The sequence below is a fragment of the Anguilla anguilla genome, chromosome 16 (genome assembly GCF_013347855.1).
Source record: "Anguilla anguilla isolate fAngAng1 chromosome 16, fAngAng1.pri, whole genome shotgun sequence".
In the NCBI taxonomy this organism is placed as follows: Eukaryota; Metazoa; Chordata; class Actinopteri; order Anguilliformes; family Anguillidae; genus Anguilla; species Anguilla anguilla.
Window position 1 is genome coordinate 11,003,630 of NC_049216.1, and position 12,766 is coordinate 11,016,395.

Sequence of the window (12,766 nt, forward strand, 5' to 3'; positions counted from 1 at the left end):
AGTGCTGTTTCAGACTGCTCTGGGGTCTGTGCTGTTTCAGACTGATCTGGGATCTGTGCTGTTTCAGACTGATCGGGGGTCTGTGCTGTTTCAGACTGCTCTGGGGTCTGTGCTGTTTCAGACTGATCTGGGATCTGTGCTGTTTCAGACTGATCGGGGGTCTGTGCTGTTTCAGACTGCTCTGGGGTCTGTGCTGTTTCAGACTGATCTGGGGTCCGTGCTGTTTCAGACTGATGTAGGGTCAGTGCTGTTTCAGACCGCTCTCAGCTGATAATATGTAGAGAGATGGGTGCTACACACTGCTGAGAGGAAAGCAGACAAATCCTCTCAGCACTGAACTGCACTCAGGACCCTGCAAGAAATGAAGCAGCTATATAAGTTACAGTCATTTAAATATAGAATTTTGTTCTAGACAAGCAGGATGTTGCACACACAGAGAGGTGACCTCTCCGTCGAGAGGTGATTGACTGGCCAGGCCAGAAACCCAGCTTCCCCTAGTGATACAGTTTGTGTGCAAACTTCAATTTCGCACGTTTCAATTTCGCACGCAGAATATCGGGAAGTAAATTAAGCACTGAAAAATTGCCCGGACAATAATATGAACGGACCATAAAATCAGGTTTTGCGTCAGCACTTTAATACTGAAATGAAAGAAGAACGGTTGAGTTATACAGGTTCCCGGTGCTGCCCTTTACGCAGTGGGAGAGGCTGAGGGGTCGGTCGTCTCTCAGGCTTGAAGAAGAAACGGTTCTCCCAGACTGACCCAGCAGGCAGGGCAGCGGCTCCAGGCCGGAGGAAACGGCGCACGTGCTCAGAGAGAGGCGGGCTCCTTGACCGAACGCTCGCCAGAATCGGGGCCCACTTCTTTCCAAAGACAAGCTTTGGCAGAAGAACGTCACGGTCAGTTCTGAGAGAAGCTTGTACGACCGCAGCGAGCGGTCCAGGTGACCCACCTGCCCGAGCGCGCGGTCCACGTGAGCTGAGCAAACGCGGTTCGATGGCAGGGCGGGGCAGCTGGCCGAGACCGGAGGGAAAAATGCCCGAAAGCCACACCCCCCGCGTTTGTCACCATGGGAACGAGGACAGACTGTGACCTGTCATACCAGAGCACTGCAAAGTTATCGTCCGCTTCTAATCAAGCAGCTATTTCATCAAGCGCTCGCCCGGTCTATTTATGGACAGAGGAATAACATACAGCCCAGACTCCTAAATACACACGTGGCCCCGCCCAGTTCCCCAGAATTCCATCAGCACATCGCTATGACAACATGAGAAATGGCAGGAAGTTCACAGAGGAATGCTGCCCTCCCTGAAAGAATTAAAAAATCACATCCCATTCTCCAGTCAGATCAAACAAACAACCCGTCACTGACCTGAACACCTACCGGTTCTGAACCTGTATGGAATACTGAAATGGAACTTTCGGGTACACTCCAAAAAAAGTCTTGAAAAGAGTCAAAGTGTCTCACCTCAATGGCAGCATTTTTGTTTTATTTAGCAAAAAAAGTAACATAAATGTGATTTAAAGCCTAAATATAAGACGAATATACTTGTTGAGACTCATTTTTAAGTTTTTGCAATGTACCCACACTTCTGACATGCGCCACAGAGTCTGGATTGGATTGTGCATTAATACTGAATTGATACCAGCCACTGCTTCAAACGAAGAATCAATCCATATAAAAGGGTAAAAGCATGCTACTGTACATGCAAGAGCTATTTTAAATGCAAGAGCTATTTTAAGAGAAGGGCATTGGCCAAGCAGACAAATTTAGACCACAGGCCAAAGCGCAGGGCAAATGTCCTGTCCAATGAAGTCAATATTCAAATTAAAATTCAAATGACATTCAAATTACACTCAAATTAGAAACGTCTCCTCCCAGTGGCCTGCTGTGGCCAACAGCCCCCCCCCCCCCCCCCCCCCAGGCAGTCTGGGGTAAACAGAAGCAGAGTTTGTGGCTGGCAGGGAGAGAGTGCTCTGAGCCAGGCCCAGCAGTGTGTGCACACACCAAGCCTGTCAGCAAGGAGGAGTCTGGAGAGGGACTGATCCCACAGAATAATCTGCACTCTCCACACAACTAACAAGAGAGTGGAAAAATCACACACACACTCATACATACACACATATACACATGCATTCATACACGCACACACATATATTCTCACATACACACATATTCTCACGTACTCATACACACACACACACACACTCACACATATTCATATACACATACACACACACACATTTGCATACACACCACTCCCCCCTACACAACCACAACCACACAGACACAAACATACACACAAATACATGCACACCCTGCTCCCCCTCACATACACATATACACATATTCACGCACACACACACACACGCACGCACGCACACACACACACACACACACATAGACACGCACATACACACATAGAGCATACACATCCCCCACACACATACACGAATACAGACCCATACATATACACAAAAATGCAAACATGCACACACACACACACACACACACACACACACACACACACACACACACACACACACACACTCACACACACACACACACACACACACACACACACACACACACACACACACACTCACACACACACACACACACACACACACACACACTCACACACACACACACACACACACACACACACACTCATACCTTTAGCAGAAGCACGTCCACGGCTCCGCGCTCCTTCGCGCTCAGCGTGTACTTGCGTTTGTGTCTTTCATACATCTCTCCTTCAGAAAAACCAAAACCTGCAGGATTCCAGCATGAAGTCCTCTCTCCCTCTTTTTCTCCCTCTCTCTTTCTCACGGTTCAGGAAACTAGATGCTCTTTTTCAGTCTTTCACATCTGGACAGAGAACTGGTTCCCTCCAAGTCCCTCTCCCACACTCGCTCTCTTAATTCCCACCCCCTTTTTCTCTTTCACTCTTTCCTTCTGCCTGTTTTGGCCCATCCCATCACTGCTCCCCAGCCTCTCTCTCTCTCCCTCACTCTCCTCCCTTCCTCTTTGAGCCGAGCTCCGTTGGCTCAGACAGACAGCGCAGCCCTGTGAGTGACAGGTCTTCAGTAGTACACCGGTGAGTGACAGAGCAAACTGAATTAGCTCTTAACATTCCACACAGCCTATCAGAGCTCAGTAAGGACAACAAAGCAACCAATCCTAGACCGGGACACTGCCACATTCTTGAGTCCATATTTTTATTCAGTTAATTCAAGAAGTATTTTTCAATCAGCTTCAAAAGTACTGCAGGTACTGCAAGAGCAGTGTAGGTGTAATGCGGGTGCAATGGGGAAGTACGACAGGCACAGTACTTGTGAGGACCTGAGACAATCGGAAAAACTGCATGATATTTAACAGTACTCTTCAATCCACAGTACAGGTGGGTCCATAACGCAGCCTGTAGTGGGTGTTATATAACCAGGTGGAACATTAACCAGTTTGACTGTGGTAAAAGTCCCCAACCACAGGGTGGTCATTTAAGGGGTCTTACGCTGAAACCCCCCGCCCCCTTAATGTATATCCCACACACTGGCACCAGGCCAAAGCACTACTGCTCACAGCACCCTGTACCCAGTAACTAACGGCGTCAAATGAGAAAGCAACATGCTCATCCCTGATTGGCTGACGAGCAGTTGTCTGGGGTTCCAGCAATCAAGGCCAGCTGATATGGACCAATGGAAATGGGATTTCAGAACGGAAAGCCCACGCCCCCCCCCCCCCCAACATCTGCTAAAAAACATCAACCGACGAAAACAGCTGGAACCACGGAAACCGTTCCCAACCCTCGAAAGAAGGGGATGGGGAAGAGGGGAAGGGCTGTTCCCACCGCCTCAGACGAAGGCACCGAACCCTCCAAACCCGCAGAGCGCGGAAGAAACCGGAAAACCGGATTACAAGCCGAGCCGCCACGGCTCGTTACGGGAGAGAGGAAGAATCCGAGCGCGCTGGCGCCCTGACCGAGAGCGCCGCTTTCCGAGGAAATCACCCAGCGCCAAACAGCTGGTGTTTACGAAGCGAGCCCGCTGCCCTTAACCGCAATCCAAAATGGACGCCGTCGGCGGGCAGGGAGCTTGCCGTGAGGTTGCGTCAGAAAGAGAAGTCAGAAGTGATGTCGGAGACCGCACCTTCCCGCCCTTCAGGAGTCAGAGCTGCAGACCAGACGCAAAACACACCGTCCCCACGACAATTTCATTTTCTTCCCACGTTATTACACAGAGCTCAAACGTAACAGTGCGTTCCCGACGTGTGCGCTGGTCTTCAAACAGCCAGCCGCCTCATGCCAAGGTTCACGCTTGCCACTTACAGGCGCACGCAACTCCGGTGCAGAGCGTGAGCCAATGGAAGGGCATAGAGCTGGTGGAATAAACCAATCAGAAGCACATGCTGAGCTTACGTGAAGAGAAATGGACCGATAAAATACTTACATAAACAACTAAGCAAAACAAATACTATGATACTGGATGTCAGCCAGCCAGGATGTTACATATGCTTTTTTTTAAACCTGAGAGTTATTTTCCCGCCGATTCCTGTCAGCCATTTTGGGACCGTGTTTATTGTGTATGTAACACTGGCATCAGCACTGTCGCCATGTATTCGGCAGCCAATGAAGTTACTTTCAAGTGAATATTATCCACACAGAACAGCTCTCCTGTTTAGAAACAGAACAGCATACTATAAATCAAAATGAAGTTTCATTATTTTCCTGTTCATTAATTTTAAAAAGTATCTTTATCTTGTGGTTGAATGAACGCATTGAATGAACACTGAAAAAAAAGGAATTGCTCAAGGCCTTTAAAAATGATTATTAATTATTATGATAATGTAATTAAATAAAAGCATTCAAAAACTTATTCCAGATACACACATAGAATTTTCTAAACTTGACTGGTTGGCTAAACCTGCAGAGCACAAGCAATTGATCACACACACACACACACAATTCTGACACATTTAAATAGACAAACAGAGAGGGAGACCAAGAGAGAGGGAGACTACTTTCACACTGGCCAGTCAACACTAAACACAACACTAAAAATAGCACATCTATAAACTGTTAAACCATAAGCACCCACAAGGGGGCATTTGAGAGAGACAGAACTGTCCGCCCTCACAAACTACTGCTGCTGCTTCGAGGGACCAGAGGACGTGTTTCTTTTTTATGTCTTCTTCTAAATTGAGCACTCTCCTTCTCAGTTCAGCTGGCGTGTAGCTACAGGCAGCACTCTAACATATTTATTACTCTGCGTTTACTCAGGGCTTGCAGCCGGTGCACAAAACGAGCACCGCGACCACACAGAAGCACTTTCCTCTTTTACCCATGCACCCTAAGTCAAAAATGTGTCCTTAATAATAAAACAACCTTTTATTTTACAGTATCTGTTGCTTTAGTCCTCAGTTATTACCCTGATTACCACAGAATAAAACGCACAAAGCGCTTACGCTGCGCCGGACCCGGGAGAGACTACCAAAGATCGCGGCGGCTTTTGAGAGCCGCCACCGCGGGGACGACCGGGCCAAGCCAAACACACGGCGGTATCTGCGTCTGTCCGCCGATAAACACGCGCGCGGCAGAATTCGGCAGGAAGTCCTGCCCTCTGCACTCGACGGACGCGATACGAGGCAGTTCACCGCGGGGACAAGCGAGGCCCGTAAACAAAAAAACGGGGCCGTCGTATCGCCACGGGCCAGAAATCACACCGGAGCGTCCGGGAGCACGGCGCCAGCCGGGAGCGAACCGGGCCAAGGTCCGGCTCGGCTCCCGCGAGGTCACGGGCTCAAATCCAGGACGAAGACGCTGAAGCCCCGCCCTCCGTTTCTCGGCATTAAAAAGGGACGGGCCGCGGGCGACGGCCCCCCGGTCGTGCACAGGATATCCTGTTCGGGAGGAGAGCTGGCCTCGCACAGCGAGATGGCCGAAGCCACAGGAATCGGGAGGAGCGCCGAGCCACCTGACCCGGCCTCGGCTTCCCCCTCGGCCTGGAGATGACACAGGCCTCCCTGGCTCCTCCCCTTCCTCCGACAGGACATCCGCCGCCCAGCACGGCCAGCTATCATCAGCTTAATTTCAGCCCTGCCCGGATTCTCTTAACGTTCCTATGAACCTAAAACCTCACCATAGATATTCTAACCCGCTCATAAGCTGCCGTGTGATAAGAAGCAGCAGAGGTCACTTCCTGTGGACGAGAGCACGCGCAAACCTGCGCTCCCCCTAACCGATAGCGGCGGCCGTGGCAACGAGCACCGACGCGCGTACGACCGGGTACCCCAAATTGGAGAGAAAAGGAGAAAAAGCATTTTTAAAACATTATTTTTAAATACCAAAAAAAGCCCAGACACCGACACGCTCACAGGATGAACTTTCACAAGATTTCTCCAGTGCCATTTTCCCCAAGAGAGCCACTTAATTGGGAGGCATTTGTTATTTTCCCTGTGGGGATTGCTGTGAATCTGCAGTAATGAAGAGCCGGCCTCATCGACTGGAGGAGGAGGGAACTGTAGGCCCGTGGGGTGTAGTTCAGAATGGCCAATATTCATTTCACTATCAGTATAAAACATTAGACCTGTCACTTTCGACGTTTGCGTCAGAATTTCTAACCGAGGACTCACCTCTTCGTCTCCTGCGTCTGTCGCAGCGGCTGAGGACGGCCCTCCTCGACTGTCTTCCTGGCTCACCATGGAAACATCCTCTGTACCGAGAAACAGAAGGGGCTACTGAGAGAGAAGCAGGAAACAGAAACTTATCTAAATCTAACTATGGAACTGGGCTGGCTCATTATACCTCTGTCTCACTGTAGGGCTGAACCAGGCTGGATCATTATACCCCTTTACCACTAGAGCTGAACCAGGCTGGCTCATTATACCCCTTTACCACTAGAGCTGAACCAGGCTGGCTCATTATACCCCTTTCCCACTGTAGAGCTGAACCAGGCTGGCTCATTATACCCCTTTCCCACTGTAGGGCTGAACCAGGCTGGATCATTATACCCCTTTACCACTAGAGCTGAACCAGGCTGGCTCATTATACCCCTTTCCCACTGTAGAGCTGAACCAGGCTGGCTCATTATACCCCTTTCCCACTGTAGAGCTGAACCAGGCTGGATCATTATACCCCTTTACCACTAGAGCTGAACCAGGCTGGCTCATTATACCCCTTTACCACTAAAGCTGAACCAGGCTGGCTCATTATACCCCTTTCCCACTGTAGAGCTGAACCAGGCTGGCTCATTATACCCCTTTCCCACTGTAGGGCTGAACCAGGCTGGATCATTATACCCCTTTACCACTAGAGCTGAACCAGGCTGGCTCATTATACCCCTTTCCCACTGTAGAGCTGAACCAGGCTGGCTCATTATACCCCTTTCCCACTGTAGAGCTGAACCAGGCTGGATCATTATACCCCTTTACCACTAGAGCTGAACCAGGCTGGCTCATTATACCCCTTTCCCACTGTAGAGCTGAACCAGGCTGGCTCATTATACCCCTTTACCACTAGAGCTGAACCAGGCTGGCTCATTATACCCCTTTCCCACTGTAGAGCTGAACCAGGCTGGCTCATTATACCCATTTACCACTGTAGAGCTGAGCCAGGCTGGATCATTATACCCCTTTACCACTAGAGCTGAACCAGGCTGGCTCATTATACCCCTTTCTCACTGTAGAGCTGAACCAGGCTGGCTCATTTTACCCCTTTCCCACTGTAGAGCTGGAACAGACCTGGGTAAAACACTTATTTGTTTTGGATTCAATAACTTTTCTACGCTTTACTCATCTTGTCTGGTGTATTGAAATACTCTCAAAAAGTGCAAACCCCGGCTTCTGGTCATATTGGCAGACTCAATTACACCAGGCAAGATCAACAGAGCGCAGAAAAGTATTTGAATCCAAAACAAATACGTATCTGGCCCAGGTCTCAGCTGGAACCAGGCTTGGCTTAAAGAATGCAGTGAAGGAAGTCATCGTTTTAGTGGCAGCACTCAGAGTGGTACCCTGTACCTAAAGCTCTGTTATAGGACTCAGTGCGGTGTTCTGTGCTAACAGTTTGGATATAGGCAATGCAGTGGAAAAGCAACAGGGCTGCAATGTACTGGGTTCCATCTTCGACTAGCCCTCAGTAGATAAACATCCAAAATATTCACCCTGAACTCTAAAAACTGCAACTTACGTCAACAGCCCGGCAAGCAAAGCGATCTTTTTATAGCAAATAAAGGAACAGAGAACAATGGCTCAGCCAATCGCGGAGCTGCAGAGAGGAGCGATATTTAAAGCGCAGCCCTAGAGCAGCTATTTGAGAGGGCTTACGCAGCGCTCGCACAATAAGCGGAGGACAGACAGAAAGGGCGGAGCCCCTGGCCGCGCGCCGAATAGCCAACGCATCTCCCAGCCCAAACAAAACCCCAGGATGCATCTGTGCGGACGATGACCTGTCGGGGCCCGTCCACGTTCCCGCCCCACGTGAGATCACCCCGTCGCTAGGACACTGCACACTGCAAACAGCGATGGGCCAGACCGCGGGGCATTACACTTTGCCCCCCCCCCCCCATTAACAGGACTTAAACAAATAACTCTGTCCAGAAAGCTCCGGGGCCCACCCGGTGAGATCACCACTCTTAAAACTCTCGCTTTCAGCTGTTTTCGGGACGGCCCGATACGCCACGCGGCGCAGAACGGGAGTCACGTGATCTCGGTCACGTGACCGGGCTCTCGGTGTCGACGAGGCGTGTCCTTTTTGCGTAACGGACGCGCACGCGCCCCCGAGCGTTGTCTGACGGTTGGGTAACAGCACAACGCTTCCCAAAACAAGGTCCTTATCTCCTGGCGTTCCGCGGCCGTGTAGCGTATCGACTGATCTTATCTGGGAGGGACAAGATTGCGCCCAGCGGCTTTTTATCAGCTCAGCCTAATCCAGAAGGAATGTAGCGGATCTTATCTAATGCCACGAGCTATGAAGACACAGCCTTGCAATAAACAACAAACAAACGACACATTTTACCCACAAATAACAATATCAGCCAACAATATCAGACAACACTCCAACCAGTTAATACACACACACACACACACATATATATATATATATATAGGAGAACTAAAATATGATACATATTGCACTTTTTATCTAATAGCTTTAACAGGTACATATTATCCATTATAGCATATATCCAGGAACATGTTACTGTGGCAATTCAAGTTCAACACCTTGATGAAGAATTATAATGGCAGTGTTTCACCTAGAATTTGAAGAATGCAATATTAAGGCTATGAGAGCAGAATGTGACAGCCTACCTGTTGCTGGCATGGCGTGCGTCTCTACAGACGTCTTGCTCTTCCTCTCCTCTACATCCTCACACTCCTCCCCCCTCAGCTCCAGGGTGGGGTCAAGGGATGGACCGTGATGCTCTGCAGCGTCGGCACAGTCTGGGTTAGAGTTCTCAGGAGATGCTTCAGGAGCAGTGGGGTCGTGGGACGTGGCCTGGGGTGTGGTGTTTTTGTTGTCCACACGTTCCAGCTCCTCCTCGGGCTCACAGTCCATTGTGACCGTGGGGTCCCTTGTAGGCTCCCCCCCGTCTGTGGGAGAGCTCATGGTTCCAGAGCTCACGTCGTTCAAACAAACGACTACTGGCTCAAAGGTTGCTGCGGTCTCATGCTCATGTGTGTCCACCTCTCTCTCAGATGTGGTCATCTCTGTGCAACCGTCTGAGTGGACATCACTTCCAGCCGTAACGGTCTGTGCAACCTCTGACCCCAGTGCGATCGCCTCTGTGCAGCTGTCTGAGTGAACATCACTTCCACCTGCAACTGTCTCGATGACCTCTGACCCCAATGTGGCCTCCTCTTTCTGGCCATATAAGCGGACATCACTTCCACCTGCAACTGTCTCCATGACCTCTGACCCCAATGTGGTCTCCTCTTTCTGGCCATCTGGGTGAACATCATTTCCACCTGTAACTGTCTCGATGACCTCTGACCCCAATGTGGCCTCCTCTTTCTGGCCATCTAAGCGAACATCACTTCCACCTGCAACTGTCTCCATGACCTCTGACCCCAATGTGGTCTCCTCTTTCTGGCCATCTGGGTGAACATCATTTCCACCTGTAACTGTCTCGATGACCTCTGACCCCAATGCGGTCTCCTCTTTCTGACTGTCAGAGTGGACATCACTTCCACTTATGACTGTCTCCGTGACCTCTGACCCAAGTGCAGTTTGTTCTTTCTGACTGTCGGAGTGAACATCAATTTCACCTGTAACTGTCTCTGTGACCTCTGACCCCAATGTGGTCTCCTCTTTCTGACCGTCAGAGCGGACATCACTTCCACCTATGACTGTCTCCGTGACCTCTGACCCAAGTGCAGTTTGTTTTTTCTGACCGTCAGAGCGGACATCACTTCCACCTGTAACTGTCTCCATGACCTCTGACTCCAGTGTGATCTCCTCTCTGCAGCTGTCTGAGTGGACATCATTTCCCACTCTAACTATCTGCATGACCTCTGACCCCAGCGTGGTCTCTTCTTTCTGACTGTCAGAGTGGACATCACTTTCACCCGTCACAGCATCCGTAACCTCTGACCCCAGAGTGGTATCCTCTATCTGGTCATCTGAGCAGACATCATTTCCACCAGTAACTGTCTCCATGACCTTTGATCCCAGCACGATTTTGTCAATCTGGCTAGCTGATTGGACAACACTTCCGCCGGTGTCAATCTCTATGACCTCTGACCCCACTGTGGTCTCCTCTGAGCAGGTGATTAAGTGGACATTTTTCCCATCTGTAACTTCTTCAATGACCTCTGACCCCAGTGTGGTCTCATCTATCTGGGGGCCTGAGTGAGCATTAATTCCCTCTGTGTCTATCTCCATGACCTCTGACCCTAGCTCAGCTTCCTGATTCTCCTGATTGGGTCCAGACCCCGTGCAGTGACCCCCTGCAGAGGGCTCGTGCTTCAATGTCTCTGCTGTGCCCTGATTGGATAGAATCTGTGGGTGGGGCTCTTCACTCAGTGATGTCACAGCTTTCTCATCACTTCTCTCTTCCTCTCTCCAAACATCACTGTCTGCATTGACCCCACTTAAGGTGCAATGAGTGCCCACAGATGAGAGGATCCCATCATTGGCCAATAGCGTTCCCTTGTCTTCCTCTTCAGGAGGTTGCACTTCCTGTATGAATGTTGTCTTCCTGGAGTCCTCATGCAGGTGAAATGCTTCAGCCATGGAGCCAGAGTGCACATTGGCCGCCTCTGCATTTACATCACAGGCTCCGCCCTCTTCCTCCTGGCTCCCCTTTTCAACACCAGTTTCTGTGGCTGAAGAACAGGAAGTGATGTCATGCTCAGGCAGTGGGAGTTGTTGGCATTTTGTGTGTTCTATGGTCTGTACCATGTCATCTGCAGGTTTCTCCTCATTGATAGTGAGCTCTGGTAGAGACAGTGGATTATGCACCGGTGTGGTATCTCCTGCTGCTGCGTGAGGCTCCGCTCTCTCTGATTGGCCAAGGTATTCCACTGAACTCCCCTTCAGAGGATCTGATTGGCCGAGGCATTCTTCCATTCTTTCTCTCTGCATATCTGATTGGTCGAGGTATTTCTCTGTAAGCTCTGACTGCCCGAGATGTTCCTCACTTCTCTCCATCCGTATATCTGATAGGTCGAAGCAGTCCTTGGCTCTCTCCATCTGTGCGCCTGACTGGCTGATGCTTCCTCCAGCAGTCTCGGGCTGTGCTGGCTCGCCCTTTGCTCCAGATGGTGATTCAGCGCTGCTGTTATCTCCCTCGCTGTGATTTCCTGTCTCTGTCTGAGCGCTGCCGGGGGCCGGCTCTCGCACGGGGCCCGCAGCCTGCCCGGGGCCCCCCCCTCCATCTCCACCCCTCTCTGTCCCCCTCTCTCCCTCTCCCTCTGTCCCTCCATCCCCCGCAGCTGTTTCCTTGCTTTGTTGCCAGCCCTCGCTCTCCGATTTCGGTTCCTCCTCGCCTGTCGCTGGGGGTGCAGGTTCGGGGGCCCGATCTCCAGCGACTCCCACCTCACACCGGCCCCCAGCGTCCCCCAAAAGAGCCGGGCCAAGGGGAGAGTGCGGGTCCTCCGTCTCTCCGTCCTCCTCCCCCCCAGCGCTCCCTCCTTCACCCAAGCTATCGTCTTCAGCAGTCCTCCCACTCCCTCCCTCTTCCTCCCTCTCGGTCTCAGTGGCCTCCTCCCCTTCGCTGTACCACTCCGATTCGGGGTGAGACTGCGCGAGCCCCATGTCTGTCTCCGACGGGTCCCCGCTGGGCTCTGAGTCCTGCCGCCGAGCGCTGCCTCCTGTCTGTCCCCCCTCGCCCCCCTCTCCTCTCTCTCTCTCTTGCTCTGCGCGGCTCTCTCCTTCCTGCCCAAGCGTGTCAGACTCTCTCCGCGACGCGTCGCAGCCGGCGAGAGAGCAGCAGCGCTGTTCCTCCGTCCGACTCCTCTCAGCGACTCCGCGGCGCTCTCCCTCCCCCGTGCCACAGCCGGCCGCCGGCCCCGCCCCCCCTTCCTCTCCCGCTTCGCAATCTCCTCCTCGGCGTCCCCCCGCCCCTCCGTTGCCGCGGGCGCGGGGCGGGACCGGCGGGGGCTCCCCGCGGGTCTCGTGTCCGGCGCGCGCCACGAGAGGGGTCCCCCGCCCCGTTCCCGGCGGCGACCTCGGCCCGGCCCGGCCCGAACGGGACCCGCCCGTCTCCGTCTCCGTCTCCGGCTCGGGGCTTCCCTAAAAGAGAGAAGAGGCGTTACCCTCCCCAGCA

General features: G+C 51.8%; 1 protein-coding gene across 1 annotated transcript in view; it reads right to left on the reverse strand.

Annotated features, from left to right (window-relative positions):
• Positions 1 to 12,563, reverse strand: part of LOC118215196 (A-kinase anchor protein 13-like) — a 42,491-nt gene extending 29,928 nt beyond the window's left edge. Inside the window, exons 1-2 of the mRNA XM_035395682.1 lie at positions 9,309 to 12,563; positions 6,633 to 6,712 (exon numbers count right to left, since the gene is read on the reverse strand). Coding sequence (XP_035251573.1) covers positions 6,633 to 6,712; positions 9,309 to 12,255 — 3,027 coding nt within the window. The 5' untranslated portion in view covers positions 12,256 to 12,563. The remainder of the gene's footprint in view (positions 1 to 6,632; positions 6,713 to 9,308) is intronic.
• Between the last annotated feature and the right edge of the window lie 203 nt (positions 12,564 to 12,766).